General features: G+C 36.2%; 1 protein-coding gene across 2 annotated transcripts; it reads right to left on the bottom strand.

The window, feature by feature from the left end:
• Positions 1 to 3939: 3939 nt before the first annotated feature.
• On the bottom strand, positions 3940 to 22377 carry LOC127848495 (uncharacterized). Of its 2 annotated transcripts, none has more exons than XM_052380987.1 (10): positions 22285 to 22377; positions 13713 to 13863; positions 12299 to 12466; positions 11527 to 11601; positions 9460 to 9562; positions 7689 to 7937; positions 6882 to 7094; positions 5981 to 6195; positions 4717 to 4969; positions 3940 to 4288 (listed from the first exon to the last, which is right to left on the bottom strand). In XM_052380987.1, the coding sequence occupies exons 2-10, from the start codon at positions 13854 to 13856 to the stop codon at positions 4272 to 4274; spliced, it is 1437 nt and encodes a 478-aa protein (XP_052236947.1). In that variant the 5' UTR covers positions 13857 to 13863; positions 22285 to 22377; the 3' UTR covers positions 3940 to 4271. The 2 variants fall into 2 exon arrangements, with proteins under 2 accessions (XP_052236947.1, XP_052236946.1); XM_052380986.1 differs by lacking the exon at positions 22285 to 22377 and adding an exon at positions 14990 to 15097.

Below are 22377 nucleotides of genomic sequence, written 5' to 3'. Positions count from 1 at the left end.
ATCACTTGACCACTGCCACTAGATCTCCTGGACCACAACAACAAGATCCCCAGGACCAGTACCACAAGATCGAATTGACCAGTAGAACAAGAACCACTACCATCTGATCCCTTGGATCATTACTACTTGATCCTCTAAACCAGTACCACTAGTCCCCGGGACCAGTTCTACTAGAATCTCTGTACCAGTACTACTAGACAAGAATCACTAGATCCCTTGGACAAGTATCACTAGAATCCATGGACCAGAATCACTAGATTCTGTGGACCAGTACCACTAGACCCCCTAGATTACAACCACTACTGGTACTGGTTTAGGGAATCAAGCAAAACTGGTCCAGTAGGTCTATTGGTACTAGTCCTGGAAATCTAGTAGTACTGGGCCAGTGGATCTAGAGGTACTGGACCAGAGTATCTACTGGCACTGGTCCATTAGATCAAGTGGTACTGGTTAAGGGAAACTAGTGGTACTTGTCCAGGGGATATAGTGGTACTGGTCCAAGGAATCTATTAGTACTGGTTAGGGGGTCTAGTGGCATTAGTCCAGTGGAGTCTAATGCTACTGACGTAGATTAAGTGGTACTGGTCTATGTGATCTAGTGGTACTGGTTCAGATGGTCTAGTTGTACTCGTCCAGAGGATCTAATGGTACTGGTTCAGGGGTCTAGTGATACTGTACCAGGGGGTATAGCAGTACTGGTTAAGTTGATCTAGTGATCCAGGGGGTCTAGTGGTACTGGTCAAAGGCGGTCTCTTGGTTTTGGTCTAGAGGTCTACTGGTTCTGGTCCAGGTCTATTGGTACTCGTCTAGTTGATCTAGTGGTACTTGTTCAGAGGATCTAGTGGTACTGGTCCAGGTTATATAGTGGTAATGGTAGAGGCAATCTTGCAAAACTGGTCAAGAGGATCTAATGGTACTGGTCCAGGGGATCTAGTGGTACTGATCCTTGGAATCTAGTAGCACTGGACCAGTAGATCTAGTGTTACTGGTCGAGAGGATCTTCTTGTACTGTCCAGTGGATCTATTGGTACTTGTCAATGTGATCTAGTTTTATTGGTTAAGAGAGTCTAGTGGAACTGATCCAGGGGGTCTAGTGGTACTGGTCTATGGGATCTAGTGGTACTGGTACATGGGATCTAGTATTATTTGTCCAGGGGGTCTAGTGGTACAGGTCCAGGGTATCTAGAAGAACTCATCCAGAGTACCAGGTGGTACTGATACTGGTGATCTAGTGATACTGGTCCAGTGGATCTTGTAGTACTGGTCCAGAGAATTGTGGTACTGGTCCATGGGATCTAGTAGTACTGGTTGAGGTCTTGTCATACACGTCTATTGGTACTGGTCCAGGGAATCTAGTGGTACTGGTCATAGGTCATGTTGTACTGGTCCAGGGGATATAGTGGTACTGGTCATGTTGTACTTGTCAAGGGGATCTAGGGATACTGGTCATAGGTCATGTTGTACTGGTCCAGGGGATCTTTTGGTACTGATCTAGTAGTTATGCTCCAAGGGATCTATTTGTACTGGTAAAGTTGATATACATATGTTATTATACTGGTCCAAGGGAATCTAGTAGTACTGGTCCAATGGATCTATATGTACTTCACCAAGGGATCAAGTGGTACTTGTCCAGTTGATCTAGTGATACTGGTGCAGAAGTTGTAGTATAAATTGTCCATGGGATCTAGTATTATTGGTCCATGGGGTCTAGTGGTACTAGTCCAGGGGGTCTAGTGGTACTGGTTTAGGGTATTAAGCAGAACTGGTCCAGGTCTATTGGTTATGGTTCTGGGAGTCTAGTGGCACTGGTTCATAGGGTATAGTGGCAATGGGCCAGTGGATCTAGTAGTACTTGTCCAGAGTATCTACTGGTACATGTCCATTCAATCTAGTTGTACTGGTCAAGAGGATCCATTTGTACAGGCCCAGTGGACCTTGTGGTATTGGCTATGTTATCTATTGGTAATGGTTCAGAGTTTCAAGTAGTACTGGTCCAGTGGATCTAGTGGTACTGGTCCCACGGATCTAGTGGTACTTGTGCATTTTATCTATCAGTACTGGTTCAGAGAGTCTATTGGTACTGGTTAAGTGGATCTAGTGGTACTGGTTACTGGATCTAGTGGTATTGGTCAAGGGGGTCTAATGGTACTGCCGTGAGTTACTGGTAAATGGAGTATAGTGGTACTGGTCCAAGGGATCTAGTTATACTGGTCAAGGAGAGAGATCCAGGTACTGGTCCAGTCCAGGTCCTCCAGTGTTACTGTTTAAGTAGATTTACGGTTACTGGTCCAGGATCTAGTGGAAGGAGTTCAGGGGATCTAGTCGTACAGGTCAAGGGGATGTAGTGTTACTGTCCAGGGAACCTAGTGGTTCTGGTTCAGGGAATTAAGTGGTACTGATCAAGTGGTACTGATCTAGTGGGTATAGTGGTATTGGTCAAGGGGATCTAGTTGTACTGGTACAGGGGGTACCAGGTGGTACTAGTCCAAGGGATCTCGTGGTAGTGTTCCAGTGGTACTGGTCCAGAGGTTCTAGTGGTACTGGTCCATGGGATCTAGTGGTACTGGTCCAAAGGATCTAGTTGCCTTGTCCATGGGGATCTAGTGGAACGGGTCCAGGGGATCTAGTGGTAAACTTGTTAATTCTCTTACACATAACAGTAACACATGGACAAGAATTGTCCTTTGAACATTTTACAAATGACTAGATTTTATGATCAGTTGTGCCAATTTATTTCAAAACATTATCATGCTAATTATTTTTACACAAATATGTACTTTCACTACATACATGTACGTATAAGTAATATGCACATACTTAGTTGACTCTGTTCAGCTTTAAGAAATTGACACGTTTTTGCTGCTGTCTTGATATGAACAAGATCATAAAATATGGACGAATCAACCAACAAACTCACCAGCCAACATCCAAACTGCAGCTCATAAATATGTCTCCAAACCACTATGTAGGGGAGTAAAATTTATAAAATAATCAATAATTGTTCATACAAAGGACTATTGACCTGTGCTGTGTTCAAGTACAGTTCTTCAATTTACTTTTTTATTGGTAGTTCTACAAGAATGACTTCTTTCTTTAGAAAAAAACCCGTGGGTAGGGCCAATAAAGTATAACAGTCCCCTGGACAATATGGTTTCAGAAAAGTGATTTTTCAAAGCTATTTTCCTAGTAGCCTAGTAGTGTTCATAAATTAAATTAAAATCATTTATACAAACAGTCATTTATCAGAAAGAATGATAGAAATTAGCAAGTGTAAAATGTCATGTCATAAGAAACAATGTACGAAAGATTGAAGGTTGAAATGTGTAACAGAACTTTATCAGACATGTTTGTCTTCTCACAAACAGACAGACATCCATGGCGTGTCCAGTATACACACCATCTACTTTACATTGAGGGTATTAATAACACCAATATCCAGTGAAAGTGAAAATACAATGCTTCTTAGCAACAGTGATGGATCAAGTTTTTGGACACATTAACCTGACATTCATCGAAATTCACAAATAACATGGACAATAATGAGAACAAGATCTTTTCAAAGGAATAATTATAGATTTTGCTTAACAAAATGGACAAAGTATGTTTCAGTATTGGGCTACATATTTCAAATGTAACACAGATTATTGGATTATTGAAATTGACACTAACGCTATAAACAGAAATACATTTGGGTATAAATACAATAAATTTTACCATGTCATTTCTGTCTGTTAATGGAATTCATGATCACCAGGTTATTGTGTCCAAGCTAGACAAGCCACCATGTTCACTCACTGCCTTTCATGGTACTAACGCGACAGAGTTTGGCTCTAGACATTTGGGCAACATATCCCACTATGCCATGGCCTTAATTGTTTCTTGTCTGATCATAGCTCTTTGCTTGCCCCCAATGAATATAAGAAAAAACAACACAAAATGTAAGTTTAAACAAAACAATTTATTGTCTATTTTTAATGATAACCAGATCGAAATTCAAAAATGATATTTACAATCAAATAATAACAAAAATATCAAAATATATTTTTTACAAAAATCTATCTAAAACATATTAAATCATATCATTATAACATCACTTTATTGTATACTATCACATGCAACTTAAAATAATCCTATAATACTAATCTTGTATAATTAAAACTACCCGTTTAAATGTCAGTATTAAAAATACAAAAGAAATTTATAAAGAAAATCATAATTAGTAATATCATTTGATTGAATGATCAACAAAATAGAAAGTCCTGTGGCACAGCTCAACAGTTCCTCTCTTCTGGAATGTATGCAGAAAAACAAAAACATTAATTAAATACGCACAAACATATTAAATCCTTAAACATATTAGTTAGTTTACTTGGGATTTGAGGCAACTCAACAAAGTTAGGTCATCTTGTACTGCTTACTTACTATTTTTTAAAGAAATTCATTTAATTATGTTTATCTTTGAAAGGGCCTGGTATAAACATGATTGCATTAACTCAATTGTCTACAATTGTATCACCGTCTATCACACATATATAACATACACAATTAACTATACCAAATCATTATGATTTAACTGATTTGAATGAGTGTGTTTCTTCTTGTTTGATCAGTAAAATTTAGGAAACGATCAATTTGTGCGAAGTTTTTTTCTTAAGTATTTGGTGAGAAATGGATTTAAGAAAGAAGAAATGCAAAATGTCAGCAGCTATATAATACCTTGTTTAGAAACCCAGTAGTTGTTTCTGTCCCTATGGATTTTCAGGACAATCCTGGGCAGCTTCGCAGTCTCTGCCCTAACACCACCAGCTCTGGGTTTCTCCTCACTGTCTTGGACTACATTGCCCACCAGGGGCACAAGCTTGGCACACTTTTCAGCATTCTTAAAGTAGTGGATCGTGTTGATGGCTTTGCGTTTACGGCTTGTCTCCTTTTGGAGTTTGCTGACTGGTTGCTTATGAACTCGGTCACTCTGGAAAGGCAAGAGGAAAACTGAAGAGAGTCAAAACATGATACTGTGAATCATGATACAACAAAATGAAGGGATATATTGCCTAAAGTGTACCTAATATCAAAGCATGTGATACCACCATTAGTCAGGAGTAGGATTAGTTAAAATTAGTCAGCCAGATTTTGCATCTCCAACAATTTTTTTTAATGAAATACTTTTAAATTTGAGATGGTAACTAATACCCCGATATCGGAATACTGGACAAGTATCCAGATAACAAAAGAGGATCTGAATACTTGATTAAACGACATAACCACCTTGTTATGCGCATTGTGTTCCTAATCGTATATTTTGTGTTAATCTGTAATCATTGACAGACTTCATAAATTCATTAATTCGCTGTTGCTCAGCGGGTGCCCATGACAGTACCCCTATCACCTTGGTGATAATGGCATAGATGCCTAATTTCCAACTTGCGCCGCCGTGTTTTGTTTTATGGTCCTTTCTTTCAGATAATTGACACTGAATGGCTACTAAATTGGCTTCAATACATGGTTGTAACAGTGTGAAAATATGTGCTCTGTTCATTCAAATTAAACAGTTGTTTTTTTAATTGGTCAATTGGCCAATATCAATATTTATCGGCAATAAAACCCATAAAAAATAAAGATGTTACTTTCATTACTATAGCATAATGAAAATAAGGTTATTTGCAGCTTTGAAAATTTTCTGAAAAATAAAATAATTTTGATAAAGAAATCATCTTAATGAGTTATATTATATATTATTGTGTTGACAGTGCTAAATAACGTATTCACAGTGTTGTGATGTTGGTAATAATGTAGTTTACATACAAAAATACGAATATCCAGATATATTCGGATACTTTATATGGTTATCCAAATACAGATTTCAAATACTATTCCTTTCCCTTATTTAAAGACACTTCAAATGATGCAGCCTGAGATTACCATGTTGAATGGTAAAGTTGGATAAAGCCCATTTTGCAAAAGGGAAATCATGAGCACTCACCTGTTCCTGAATCCAGTCAGCCATCTTGGCTCTCTTTTCCTGCATGCTCTCCATAACCTTCAACCTGAGTGCAGCCATTTCCTGTGCCTCTCCTGGAGTGGCTTGCTCCATGATGGCAGCGCTGACATGCGCCACACGTCGCTTGCGGTTCTCAAACACGTGAGGGCACTCACTTCCAACCAACACTGGCGCCTGGTATATGGGCTTGTTGTCCACTGAAGAGCAGGAGAGGACTCGTTAGACTATGAGTTGAATGACAAGTTCTCATAGCTTTATTACTTTACCCTATTTTTTTTTTATATAATTCACATATTTATTTGATTTAAAAATTCAACGTTCATGAAACAGGTCTGATTCTCTAATGCATATTAAATGCAGCAGTATCGACACTGTAGTTTTTCTGCATTACTTGGGGATTCAATGAGCATTTAACAGGTGTTTTCCTGCATTTTTCTATTTTAAATACACTTAAGTGCATTAAAAGTGCATTTTGCTTTTTGAAAAAAAAACACTTCACCATACAATAAACACGTGAAGGTGCATTTTAAATATGTATAAACTAAATTTTCAAGTGAATTAATATACTGTTGTGTGTAAAAATACAGACAAATTTACTTTGTACATTAAATGCTCATTTAATTTGTATAATATACAATACCAATACCACTGCAGTTAATACATATTTTTGAGGAAACACCTTACAAATCGACCTTTTAACTACAATTTAATATTTTATACAATATTAAGTTTGACCACCACGTACATCCAATATTTTTTGCAATTGATTCTATAACAAAGGTGCATTGGTCGCATGCAAAAGTTGTGCTTTATTGTTATTAATAAGCATTCAAACCATGGGAGCAGACAGACCAACATAGTTTGCAAAGAAATGTGGACCTACCCTTTCTGAAGGGGGCACATGGCTTGACCATTTTAGTGGCCTTTATGCTGAAAGCAGAGCCTCCAAAGTCCTCATCAAGAGGGGTCAGGGGACGGGTCCCTGTAGGTGCCATGTAGGGTCCTTCTTGGCAGGGGCCTGTGAGAAGACCAGGGAGCTGAGCGGAAGTGCTCTGAAGAAGATCCCTAATGGCAGAAGGGGTCAACTGGGCGGGGCCTTCAAATAGACGCGATAGTGATTTTAGCATTTTTTAACATGGATTTTAATAACCAGGGTGTTAGCTGTTCTGATTTATTGTGTAATGTGCATCAGAAGAAAGAAAGTAGCATATTAAAAGAAAACAATCGATAAAGCAAAACTCATTTCAATGGTCAATCATTACATTACTTTACTGAGTATAGATTATCACCATTTAAATAACAAATCCATACCTTTCAATATAAATAAAGGAACAAGTTATTTGCTTGCCAATAAGCAATGTGTCCTGACTTTACATTACTATTTGATTGGTATCAGAGACCTAATAATACAAAGTGAACACACTATTGAAGGCACCATTCTTAAGTTTCACAAATAATGGCAGCTATGACATGTGACGCGTGTCCAGTAATTAGGTAATGCCATTTTCACTCTCAACTCTCGGAGCCTTCTCAAGACTACGCCTAAAAACAACCAAGTACTGGTTCTACCAAGGTAAGAGTCTCAGTAGTGTCTCAATATTTCTTGGGCTTTCAGTGCAATAGAGCTAAATTAATAGTTTTAAACTCTGTAATCAAAGTAAATTTAAATTAAATGTAATCAAGCCCTTACCTGCAGAAATGTGGGCAGCCATGTCATAATTTGACATGAAGCCATCTAGATCTGCCAGGGATGCACTGATATCCTGTGGCAGCGAGGTCTGGGGTTTTGGTACCCCCAGGAGAAGGGAGTTCGAGGAGGAGCCGATAGGTTTCTCTGGCATGTATGAGAGAGGGGCCTCCTTTGTCTGTGGAAGGGTGGACAGGTCAACACCCTTTGCCTCCAAGCTCAACAGCCAGTGCACACGGCGGCACTCCAGATCTGAGGAGGAAACAACCCTTGTTGCATATACATGTTTTAAACTAAAACTCGTACATGCATTATACATATACACTCTTATGTGCACATGGTGCACTTTGCATATATATTATTGTTATTACTATAGATATTGAGGTAGAGTAATACACAAATTTATTTAAACAAGGAGGTGGTATTTACTCATAGAAAGGCAAAATGCCACATGTCTTTCTTTTTAAATACTAAATCAATAAATGTCAAAATATTACTCTCTGCACCAAATTTACTATATCACATTCATAAATGTAGTGAGGGTTTCTCAAATAAAAAAGGCATTTCTTAATAAAGAATAATGGTAATTCTGTATGTGTGTTTTACAAATGTTCAAGGCTAATTTAATCTGAAACTCCATTTGTGAAAGTCAGATGGACATACATTAAACAAGCAAATTCGTTGAATTGATATCCCCCGCCAATATGCTTCTGGACACAAAAGTGTTATATTTGACACTAAAAAAGCATTTTTTCAAGATACAAAGGGCCATAACTCTGTTATTATCAGATGATGTACAATGCCATATGGCATGCATCATCCTATTATCCATATATATACTCATACCAAGTTTCAATGAAATCCGCCAAAGCACTTCCAAGATATGGCTCCGGACGGATGGAAAGACGGACGGACGGACAACGCCAAAACAATATCCCTCCGCCTTTGGCGGGGGATAACAACAGAATCTAGAGGGCAACACTCCACAAAAACAATGAAACTAAATGCTTAAAATATTCACAGTGGTTTTCTGGACATGTTTTTCTTAATGTACTGCTTTTAACCCAGGAAATTTACGCAAGTGTAGTTCTCAATAAATAGCTTTTTAGTCAAATGAATCACCTGAAAAAAGTAATTGTTGACACTGTTTACCACTTTATATATAGTCAGCAGGATGTTTAACAAGTACTACTCATGAAACAGACTCAAAGGATTTTAACCTAATACATTTGACACAATCAAGGATTTTAACCTAATACATTTGACACTATCAAGCCTTGAGATGTATTTTTATAAAAGTGAATAGTCTCTGCCTTGGAATCAACATGTTCTGTATTTGACTCAATAGAAAATGATTCTCAAGAAAAATTTGAAAAGAAGTGGTAGTTCCAAGGAAACAGATTAAATGGTGTCTTTATATAAGAAAATGGCTTTGAAAGCTTCTCAGGCAACCTGCAGTTTGTTATCGTAATATTATTAGTAATTTGTTACAATCTTGTTGTTTAAATTCTTAGTAAAAACAAATTTACTGAAAAAAATTTAGTTGCACATGGAAAAGAGTGAGAACTTTGTCCAAAACGTTTGAGTTAGTCCACAGATGTGCAAAAATCCATACTGAATGCAGTATCCCACATATACTTTGTTGGGAGATTTTTTTTAGCTACCAGATTTAAAAAAGGAGTAAATTTCAAGTGTTGAACATGCAAGTAGTGTATCTGAACAGAAATGTAATGTAATTTTTTTCAGAAATCCCTTAGCTCCCACTATGACCTACCAAAATTGAGATCATAGTGTCGAGAGATGTGATCACAGAGAGCAGTGAGAGGTTGGAACTTCTCTATCTGCTGTGCAAGAAGCTGGGGAAAGCTATAGTAGATCTAGACAGGGAAAACAACACAGAGGCAGGGGTTAGTGATAAGTAGATAGTAATAGTAGATCCTGAAAGGATAAACAACACAGCGGATGGGGTAAGTGAAGGGTTAACTTAATAGTAATAGTAGGTCAAGACAGGGCAAACAACACAAAGACAGGGGTTGGTGAAAGGTAGATAGTAATAGTAGATCTAGACAGGGAAAACAACACAAAGGCAGGGGCTAGTGATAGGTAGATAGTAGTAGTAGATCTAGAAAGGGAAAGCGACACAAAAAAGGGGCGAGTGATAGTTAAATAGTAATAGTAGACCTAGACAGGGAAAACAACACAGAGATAGAGGTTAGTGAAAGGTAGATAGTAATAGTAGATCTAGACAGGGAAAATAACACAGAGACAGGGGTTAGTGATAGGTACAAAGTAATAGTAGATCTAAACAAGAAAAACAACACAAGGACAGGGGTTAGTGATAGGTACAAAGTAATAGTAGATATAGACAGGAAAAATAACACAGAGGACGGGTTAGTAATAGGTAGAAAGTAATAGTAGATCCTGACAGGGAAAACAACACAGAGACAGAAGTACCGTAAGTGATATTAAGGTTAGTGATAGGTACAAAGTAATAGTAGATCTAGACAGGGAAAATAACACAGAGGAAGGGAATAGTGATAGGTAGATTGTAATAGTAGATCTAGACAGGGAAAACAACACAGAGACAAGAGTTAGTGACAGTTAGATAGTAAAAGTAGATCATGACATGATAAACAACACAGAGGCAGGAGTTAGTGAAAGGTAGATAGTAATAGTTGATCTAGACAGGGAAAACAACACAGAGACAGGGGTTAGTGGTAGGTAGACAGAAATATATATTTACAGGAAAAAAACACTGAGACAGGGGTTAGTGATAAAAAGATAGTAAAAGTAGATCTAGACAGGGAAAACAACACATAAACAGACATACGTGATAAATAGATAGTAATAGTAGATCTAGACAGGGAAACAACACAGAGACAGGGGTTAGTGATAGGTAGATAGTAATAGTAGCTCTAGACAGGGAAAACAACACAGAGACAGGGGTTAGTCATAGATAGATAGTAATAATAGATCTAGACAAGGAAAACAACACAGAGAAAGGGGTTAGTCATAGGAGGTAGATTGTAATAGTAGATCCTGATGATAGAGTAAACAACACAGAGACAGGAGTTAGTGATAGGAAGATAGTAATATTTGATCTAGGCAGGGAAAACAACACAGAGACAGGGGTTAGTGATAGGTAGACAGAAATATATCTTTACAGGAAAAAACACTTAGACAGGGGTTAGTGATAAAAATGTAGTAAAAGTAGATCTAGACAGGGAAAACAACACATAGAGAGACATAAGTGATATATAGATAGTAATAGTAGATCTAGACAGGGAAAACAACACAGAGACAGGGGTTAGTGATAGGTAGATAGTAATAGTAGCTCTAGACAGGGAAAACAACACAGAGACAGGGGTTAGTCATAGATAGATAGTAATAGTAGATCTAGACAAGGAAAACAACACAGAGAAAGGGGTTAGTCATAGGAAGTAGATTGTAATAGAAGATCCTGATAGAGGAAACAACACATAGACAGGTGTAAATGATAGATAGATAGCAATAGTATATCTAACAAGGAAAACAACACAGAGAAGGGGGTTAGTCATAGGAGGTAGATTGTAATAGTAAATCCTGATAGAGGAAACAGTAGTTAGTGATAGGTAGATAGTAATAGTAGATCTAGAAAGGGCAAACATCAATAAGACAAATTGATAGGATAATGAAAAAACTTAACAGTGAGCAAATTGTTGTTCATTAAATACAATTTGTCAAAACACTCTATAATGATGCATTGTAATTTAGGAGGCAATACAGAGGTATTTAATGGTCATGGACGCATAATGGCCAACCAAGCACAGAGTTCAGTTTGACACAGGGACAATCAACTCACCTCGCTAACTGAACAGTCACCGATCTTGAGTCCATGAGATAGTCTTTCCCTCAGCTGTCTCTCACAGATGTTCACCTGCAATGATTTTACCCTAATTTTCAAGTAATTTCAAGGCAGTTTTTTGTGTCAACATTTCCTCAAAATTTCTCTTATATTGTATATTTTTCACCATACAAACAATTGTCAAAATTGTTCCCTTGTCACACAAGAATATCAGTAGATGAAAATTGTATATTATATTTATTCAGGAATATTAAAAACAAAACAAACAAGCGATGTGTTTGTGAAACACTATGTCTCCATATATTTGACCTTGAATGATGACCTTGACCTTTCACCACTCAAAATGTGCAGCTCCATGAGATACACATGCATGCCAAATATCAAGTTGCTATGTTCAATATTCAAAGTTATGGCAAATGTTAAAGTTTGCACAAACAAACCAACCAACCAACAGACAGGGAAAAAACAATATGTCCCCCACTATAGTGGCCCCCACTATAGTGGTGGGGGACATAAAATTAAAATGTATAAACTTTTTTAACTTTACCTAATTTTGAAATTGCTTTCTTTTATTTTCACATACTTAACAGGCAGTAAGGGTGATTAGAAGACAAAATCAATAACAGCCCAGAAGTTGTTTGACATCTAAACATCATTGCAATGCAACACTGGTTTTTAAAAAGAAATTTACGAGCAAGCATTTGAATGATTTCCGCAAGTACTGAATCAATCCAGGAAACTATCAGAAACTATTTTTTAAATCACTTGCCTGATAAACAAGTTTCCTGTTGAGGGCAAACTGCTCATGGAAATTCTTGGTCTCCTCCCTTCTCAGCCACTCACTGTTGTCGTCTGGGTGGGATGTCTTCGTAGCAAGTCGAGCCTGCCACTCAGAGAAATCCCACTTGTGGCCCTTGTACACATCTTCCATGAAATCCTGTCATTAGGAATGTGTTAAGTAAGTATTGAAAAGCAATAGCATTACTCCCCACCGCAGCATTATGAAGTAAGTTGTAATTAACATGCCAAATTTTGATTTACATAACAGTACTGTAGAGTCGAGGGTTTTTTGCTATGTAAAAAAGCCAGTAAAACGGACCCGATCCCAAAGCAAACGGACCGGATCCCAAACCGAAATTATAAAAAAAATCCAAATTGAAAAAAAAAAAAATATTATTTCTTTTCCTTTTTTAAAGAAGTTTTTTATAACTTATAATTATTATGATTATTAGACTCTATATATCAACTTCATTTCTTAAATAACATGGAAAATATATCATTAAAATGATTTTTTCCCAAAATGGCCAGGAAAAGACCTGTGTCAATATTTGTTAATAAAACAAAAACAAATTTGGTCCTCGCTGTTGATAAAAAATTCCCAATTTCGCCACTTTTATCGATTAAAAAAATTCCCAATTTGACCAGACTCCTTTTCCCAAAATGACTAGAAAACCCCCTGAGAGTTGAAATCTGAAACAATTTAGATTCTGTATACATCAGCTTGAATCAAATTGGAAATGTACTATATAGTTTTTCTTAATTATTATACAATATTCATGCTCAATGAGTATATGCTAAATAGCACTAAATTATACAAGTCTGATGTCTGCACCCACAATTAACACAAGCACACAATTTTTAACTGGGCTTGCTCAGATTTTCAATTTCATATCTAGGTGGGCATGTTACATTTTCCTGGGGTCGTATTCACCAACCGATTCTTAGACTTAAGAATAAAGAATAGACTTAGAACCAAGAAAAATGTGTTCAGTGTTTGAATATATAAAGGCCTCCACTGGTGATTATGTCATTAACAAAATGTTCTATATGTAGAATAATATAGAAAAAGATGTTTACTGCAGAGTTTGACTCAAAATTAAAGAAAATCTTGAATATTCTAATTTAAAGAATTTTCTTTATTCTTAGACTTAAGTCTAAGAATTGTTTGGTGAATACGGGCCCAGTTCTAAAGTGATAATATAAGAATAAAGAAATAATATTAGAGTATGGGATTGCTTTGCAGAACTGCCAAATTCAATTTCCATAAATATTGCACTCAGATAATTTGGGAGTGATTCCCATTATCAAACAAACGTATGACCTTCCACTTTGTTGTGGGGGTAAAACAAATTAAACTGGGAAAATGAATCTTCAACAGAAATGCTACTAGTAGTAGTACATACATTCATTTCTTGCTTGAAGGCCTCTTCATTGCAAGTAAGTCTCAATCTTTCCTTAATGAAGATGTTCACCAGGTAATGGTACAGCCGGACATTTCGTGTCATGGCCTCCATTTTACCTTTGATTATATCGTAGTTTGACAACATTTTAAATCTGAAAATATTTAAAAAATATGTATTCATAAATATTCTCAGTAAGCATAATACAATTATTTGTAATATATGTTATAAGTAAAAATGATATAATTAAAAATAGTGCATGTGAACTATAAAATATTTTCTAGGATAAAAATCATTCAAACTATTTCAATGATCTTTTCAAACTTCAACTATTGTCTACCAGTGGTATATCTACTGACGTCATCCCAAACATTCCATATATCTTCTTAAATGTTACTTCTAATTTTTGTTTGAGTGTTTTCCAATATTTAAGCACGCTATCTTTTGTAAAAATACCCCCAAAAACCATCCTACCGGTAAAATGTTTAGATTTTTCCTTAACAAGATATGATGTTATGGGCATAAAGTTTTATCTGTTTTAAAGGATTGAGTAAGACATGTATTTATGTATCAATTTTTTGCATTGACAACATCACACTGCAAGTCAATGTGCATGAAAGATGAAGCTATATATTTCAAACTATCCACCATCCATGCCACTAGGATTTTTAGTTTAAACTGCATTCATATAAATGGACTGTAAAAGATTATTTCAATTATTGTTTTAAATTTATTTATTTTCAACTCTCTTTTATCTCCAAATTAAAGCTACACAAAAGACAAACATGAAATGATACATGTTCACCACTATGCATTGTCTTAAAATTTTGTCATTAAACTAATGACAAGCAGATGTTTATTCTAGCAACCATCCAGAGATATATCTTTAATAAATTGGAAGACGGTTCTTTTATAAGAAATAAAATGATTGCTAAGCATAACTAAGCAGAATGCTGCCGATATCTGAGCAAAATGAACCAACAAATCTGATTTTTATTTTTCATAAAAAGATAAAGAATTGTCAATCTGATATGGTTCCATTAATTTGTTTAATTAAAAAGTTTAAATTGGACGACAAAAGCTTCATAAAAAGAAGACGGAATCACTTGGATACACACCCCACCCACCAATTGATTAAAATTTCTGCCGTTTATTTATTTCACGAAAGAGTTCCTATAGTAAAAAACTATAGTAAATGTTATTTAATTCAATATTTATCTCTGTAAACGCAAAACAAACAATTTCATTTTAATGTACGTGTGAAAAATGACAAATATTACCAATCACTTTAACGCCTCTTGACAGCTTTGAGTGTAAACTCAAAATGAGGCATGACAATACGTTGTCAGCAGCAACGCAACGGAAGTGACGCCATATTCCAACATGTTTATAAAGCGGGTTAATTTAATTGCATGAAGAAATGCGATATTAAAAAAATGTCTTGCTATTATTACTGCAAAACAAAATAATGAAATGGTTCTATGTATGAACATTATATCTGTAGATGACACTTTTATCGAGCATCGCTACGAAATGTTTGATAACAAAGTTATAAACATAACGAAACCCGAGTTGCCTACGGGAAAACTGAATACATTCGCTTAATGTCAGTCGTCATACAGCACGTCAATCTAACACTAGTTGTTCACCAAGGCAGACAAACACCAAGTCAATCATTTAATAAGTAAATCAAACACCTATTAAGTACAATTAAGCATCAAGTATACACGAGGTGAAGCTTACACCAAGTCAATCGTTTACCAAATCAGTCATACACCGGGTTAGTCATTCAACAAGTGAGACATACATAAGATCAGGAATTCACGAATTCAATCATACAATCTTAAACCAAATCAGTCATACACCGTGTGTGTCGTACAACATGTAAGTCGTACAATAAGTCAATCGTTTACCAAAGTAGTCATACACAAAGTGAGTTAAACATCACATCCGCCTTACACCAAGTGAGTAAAGCATCAACTCATTCGTACACCGAGTGAATCATTCATCAAATCAGTATGTTATCTAGTCAGTCATACACCAAGTCAGGCATATACCACTTGATCAATACTCAAATTCAGTCATACCTAAAGATAGTCATACATCATATCAGACTTGTACATAAAGTAAATTATACGACAAGGCAGTTAAAATGAAAGTCAGAACTGCAAAAGTTCACAAGGTCAGTCATACAATAATTCATTTATAAAGCCATACACCATAACATACACTATGCTATATATATGCACCAAGTCAGTCATACGCACAGTAAGTCTTATATTTATAACTTAAGACAGATGTAAACATAGTCAGCCCTACATCAGTTAAACAATACACCAAGTCAGTAATTCACAAATTCAGCCATACACAAAGTCAGCCACACACCAAGTCAGCCATGCACAAAGTAAGCCATGCACCAAGGCAGTTATATATTAAGTCCTTCATGCAGTAAAGATAGGCATGCCAAGTCAGCAAAAGTAAAATCAGACATACACTTATTCAGCCGTACACAAAGTCAATCACACAGAAAGTCAGACATACAACATGCAAATCATACAGCAAGTCATTAAAGTCGCAAAGTTATTCTCGCACTAAGTAAGGCTCGATTGGCCATTGTCGGCTCGGGTACTACTAACATGTACCCCGGGTACTCTTAAGTATACTTAAATATACCCCGGGGACGGTAAAAATACTAAAACGTACCGGGAATTTTAACGCTAAATCGGTCGTTGTCTGCTATTTTTTCAAATTAATTATGTTCACATTTATGTCATTTTTCTCTTAAATGGCCTCTATATTATCGGAACTCATAGTCAAAAAGCATGTTGATGCAGTTTTTTAAATGGGAAGTTTGTTTATACGGAATACCGTTTAGGCCATCGTGGTTACACATTAAAATCCAGAGGACGACAATGCGATAGTACGATAGCGACAATTGGATAGTACGATGGAGACAATGACAATGCGATAGTACGATGGTGACAATGCGACAACGCGATAATACGATGGCGACGATGCGATAGTACGATGACGATAGTGCGACAATACGATGGCGATAGTACGATGGCGACAATGCGAAAGTGCGATAATAGGATGACGACAGTGCGACAATACGATGGCAACAGTGCGATAGTACGATGGCGACAATACGACAGTGCGATAATACGATGACGATAGTGCTTCAATACGATTGCGACAATGCGATAATACGATGACGACAGTGCGACAATACGATGGCGACAATGCGATAATGCGAAAATACAATGACGACAGTGCGACAATACTATGGCGACAATGCGAAAATAAGATTTCGACAATGCGATGATACGATGGCGACAGTACGATTTGACTATCGCATTGTCGCCATCGTACTATCGCGTTGTCGCATTGCAGCCATCGCACTATCGCATTGTCGCTATCGTACTATCGCGTTGTCGCATTGTCGCTATCGTACTTTCGCATTGTCGCCATCGTTCTATCGCACTATCACATTTTCGCCCTCCGGATTTAATGTGTAACCACGATGGCCTAACGGTATTCCGTATGTTTAAGATAAACATTAGCGTTTTACGGTAATCGGTAGCGCGTTTTACGATATCGGATTTTGGGCGGGGATACAACTCAGGTACAGTCTAGTATCGACCGGGTAGGTTTAAGTATATTTACCATACCCGGTGTACACGTAAGTATACTAAAGAGTACCCGGGGTACATGTAAGTAGTACCCGAGCCGACAATGACCAATCGAGCCTAAGTAAGACATACACCAAGTAAGCATTATAGAAAGTCATTCAGGGAGCAAAGCTTGTCTTACACCAGTTCAGTCACACACTAAGTAAGTCATACACCAAGTCGGCATACATCAAGTCAGCCATACACCAGTTCAGTCACACACTAAAATAGGCATACACCAAGTAAGTCATACAACAATTCAGCCACATACAAGTCAGCCATAATTCAAGTAAGCTAACACCAAGTTAGTGAGTCATACGCCAAGCCAGGCATGCACAAAATCAATCATAAACCAAGTCAGTCATACGCCAAGTCGGTCTTACACCAAGACAGCCATACATCAATTCAGCCATACCCCAAGTCAGCCATACACAAAGTTAGTCATGCACCAAGTCAGTCATGCATCAAATATAGTCATACACTAAGTCACTCACGCTCAAAGTCAGCCATACACCAAGTAAGCCATACACAAAGTCAGTCATACACCAGTTTATTCTTAACAAAGTTAGTCGTTTCCCAGGTCAGTCATGCACCAAATCATACATACACAAAGTCAACCAAACACGAAGTCAATCGTACACCAAATCAGCCATACACAAGTTCAGAAAAGTCAATAATTCAACAAGTCAACAATACACCAAGTAGAACATACAAAATGCAAATCATACACCAAGTCAGTCATACATCGAATCAGTCATACACAAACTCGTTCATAAAACAACTCAGTCATACACCAGCTCAGCAAAACATCAAGTCAGCCATACACAAAGTCAGCCTAACACCAGTTCAGCCATACACCAGTTCAGCAACAGCACGTTAGCCATACACCAATTTAGTTATACAGCAAGTTATTTAAACGCTTAGTCAGTCACACATCTAGTCAGCCATACACCAAGACAGCCATATACCAAGTAAGTCATACACCAAGTCAACCATACATTATGTCGGACAAATACTAAGTCAGGCGTACTCAAATTCAGCCATACACCAATTCAGTGATACACCAGTTATGTCATGCACGATGTAAGCCATACACCCAATCAGTCATACAGTCAGTCACACGATAAGTCATTCATACACCAAGTCAGCCATATACGAGTTCAGTCATGGACCAAAGTCATACACAAAGTCGTGCATTTAGCAATATTAGTAACACCAATTCAATCAAACACCAACTGAGATATGCACCATGAAAGTCATTGAGCGATGTCAATGCAGCACATCAGATATACACGAGTCTGTTAAACACCAGAACAGAACAGAACAGAACAGAATTTTTTATTTTGACTTAAGCATAACAAGCTTATCGTCATATACAAATACATGATAATGTTACAGACATGCGTGATGATTATAAATAATAACATTGTATAAATTACATTCATCAATTCATAAATCACTCATCACTGGAGAGTGAGAGTGCTCTAATTGCAAGTTATAATGTGACATGGAATACATATAAAAACATGACCACATTTGATACACCCATGGTTAACAAACAACATGTACCAAGCAAAGTACCCTCAATTGTTAGTATAAGCTATAGTTCTTCTTAACAATCATGTGATAATAAACAAAGTGTTATCTCTTTTTTTGAAACATGATATACAATAGATGGCTAACTTTCTAAGTGTCGTTTTCTTACTACTATTAAGGAGTTTAATAAATTTGAACATACTAGGTCGCTTGTAATAGAATTCTGGGATATATTTGATTCTTTCTTCTAGGTATAACGGACATATTAGTATGAAATGGTACTCATCTTCGATATCGTTACAGCTACACAAGGGGCATATTCTTTCGTTCCTGTCAATGTTATGATGTCTGCCTGTTTCAATTAACAATTTATGAGATGAGAGACGCATTTTGGCAATAATCCTTCTATGTTTTTTGTTTTCAATTAAATCTAAATACGATGACCTTTCGAATGTAGGTTTCAATTCTTTATACATATATAACGATGTTGACGAATCAATGTTAGTCCTCCATTCAGCTACATACTGATCTCGCAATCTTATTTTTAATAAAGGGATGAATTTGTCGATATTAATAGATTCTGGGAATAACCATACATCTCCAAATCCTGAATGGTTAAGTATATCGCGAACTTTTGATGACCAATTCACTGTATTATTTCTTTGAACAATTTCCGATCTTTGCATATTTATAACAGTGTGTAAAATACAGTTACTTTGTTTTGTTTGATATAGTTATAGAAAATATTTAACAATTCTTAAATAGCGTCCAATGATTAGAGGGAAACGACCGACTTCCGCATACAATGACAATGAATTAGTTGACATCTTTACATTTAATAATCTTTTACAGAATTTTCTGTGAACACGTTCAATATTATCGGCAGTTATAAACCCCCACACTTCACAATTATAATTCAAATTTGACGCAACATATGAATCGAATAAATTGAACATGATATTTATTGGGACTACCATCTCTTTTGTTATAGAAAACAATCTATTCATTGCTCTTGACGCTTTACCATACAAGGTGTTTGTGGCTGGTATGTATGATCCGCCACTAGATAAGACGATACCTAAATAGTTAAAGTTACTAACTATTTCAATTTCATTGCCTTTGAATGTCCATTTATAATTTTTGTTCAAGACACCACCCTTTCGAAAAACCATTATCTTTGTTTTATCAATATTTACAGTTAAGTTCCACTTATTACAATAAATTTTTAGGTTGTCTAAAGATTGCTGTAAGCCTTCTTTGGTTTCGGAGAAAATAACTGCATCGTCCGCAAATAGGAGTAGATAAACCGATAATTGATCAAGTGTTATACCAGCGTTTAAACCGTTTTGAAGACTGAATTCTATATCATTCACAAAAAGTGAGAACATGATCGGCGATGTTATTTCCCCTTGCAATAGTCCAACGTTGCTACTAAATAAGTCAGAAAGGGAACTCATGTGTTTAACTTGCAGTTTCACCTCATTGTACATCGAACGAATAATAGCCATTAGCTTGCCATCAACTCCTGATCGAATCATTTTGTACCAGAGCTGCCCCCTATTTATGACGTCATATACTTTCCGGTAATCGATATAGCAACAAAAGAGTTTATGTTTATTATGCAGCTGTTTTTCGATTAAGGCATTGAGAATAAAATTTGCTACGGCTGTGCTACAATTCGGTTTAAAACCAAATTGTGCATCCGTTATGATATCATATGATTCTGCCCAAGATTTTAAACGTTCATTTATTATTCCAGTGAACAGTTTAGCAAAGCAGCTTATCAGCGTGATGCCCCTGTAATTGTTAGGGTCGGAAACATTTCCGCGTTTATAAATTGGTAAAATCACTCCGGTCGACCAGCTTTTTGGGAATAGTTTAGTATCTAAAATGTAGTTAAATAATATTTCTAAAGGTCTGGCTATAAAATCGATTGTTTCTTTGAAATATTCGTAAATAATATTGTCATGTGAGGCCGCTTTGTTAGAATTAAGACGCTTTATCCCTTTTTTAATTTCTTCTAATGAAAAAGATTTATCAAGTTCCGGATATGAGCTGGGCTTGTTTTCAATACGATCGAATTCTTGTAAGAATTCGTCATATTCATTACTGTTACTGTTAGCATTGACATCAGTGTCAGAAGATAAAGTTCTAAAGTATTCATAAAATTCGTGAATCGATACATTTTCCGCGTTCGAAGCTGGTGATTTCTGCTTAAATAATTTCCAAAATTCGCGTGGCGCTTTACGACTCAAGTCATTCATTTGCCTGCCTTGTGCATGTTTATACCTTGATTTAGTTTGTCTACAAAAATACTTATAATCTTAAACACCAAGTCAGCCATTCATAAAATCAGTCGAACTCCTAGTCATGCTTTAAGTATTATAGATATCTACACCAACTCCGTCCTACACGAAATCAGTCGTCCACAAAGTCAGTCATACAAGTAACATATAGTCAGTCATACATTAAATAAGACACACAGTATGATGTACAGAAAGTCAGATATAAACCAAGTCAGTCTACAACCACTACAGTAATACACCATGGCAGTTCATCGGTAAGTCAGCCGTACAAAATATCGTCCATACAAAAAGGCAGTCGTACTCGTAAACAAATTAAGTCATACCTAGTACACTTAATTAATCATACACTGAGTTGTCATTCGTCAAATCAGTCGTACACAAAATCAATCATTCACAAATTCAAGCCTGCACTAAATATATCATACACCAAATACGTACTACACAATGTCAGTCAAATAACAAGTCACTAATCAGTAACATTTATTGATAGAAATATATTTAGACTGTTAGTCGTATGCATGCATTAATCTACCAAATATTAAAGATTGAAAAAAAACTCAGAGAAAAAAATAGCATTACACATATATTTAAGCGTTCATACTAACGATCATATTATAATGTCACATTTACAAACATATATCGAAATCGGCATGCATATTGTCAGTTAAAACAATAATATTCGTGCATTTTAAACACTGCCACGCACAATTGTCATGTAGTTTAAACAACAATTAATGTATTTTATTTGAAATATATATATAGATCTATTTGTACATTTATATATTTTTCATTGAATGATTGATTAAATAATTAATTGGCTTGTTATTTGATTTCTTTGATTCCTCATATCGAAAAATTACCAATGAAAATTCTTCAACTTTACCCCACCCATTGATGTCTTAAATGACCCTGATGAAAATAATAAATAAATGTACATATTGTAAATATGCGGTCAAAATATTGCTATAAATAGCTTAATTAATTATTTCTCTTATGTTTGTGTATATTTTTGCACAAGAATAACCGTTTAAATCATACGAAAGAAATGAAATTTATACCTACCTTTAATTACACGTCTTGTTGCTAGCTCGAGAAAACTCAAACTGAGGCTAAACTATTAAGTTGACCTTAACAACGGACCCGGAAGTTAAGTCT

The sequence above is a fragment of the Dreissena polymorpha genome, chromosome 10 (assembly GCF_020536995.1).
Source record: "Dreissena polymorpha isolate Duluth1 chromosome 10, UMN_Dpol_1.0, whole genome shotgun sequence".
In the NCBI taxonomy this organism is placed as follows: domain Eukaryota; kingdom Metazoa; phylum Mollusca; class Bivalvia; order Myida; family Dreissenidae; genus Dreissena; species Dreissena polymorpha.
Note: the sequence above shows the minus strand (reverse complement) of the source record. Positions and strands in the feature narration are given on the sequence as shown.

Bases quoted from the DNA above. Each gene is read 5' to 3' on its own strand.
- LOC127848495 (XM_052380987.1), bottom strand. From the start codon at position 13,856: ATGTTGTCAAACTACGATATAATCAAAGGTAAAATGGAGGCCATGACA. The intron at 11,602-12,298 runs GCAAGTGATTTA...AAATCATTGCAG, and splicing joins ACAGGAAACTTGTTTATCAG to GTGAACATCTGTGAGAGACA. The intron at 9,563-11,526 runs GTGAGTTGATTG...TTCCCTGTCTAG, and splicing joins GTGACTGTTCAGTTAGCGAG to ATCTACTATAGCTTTCCCCA.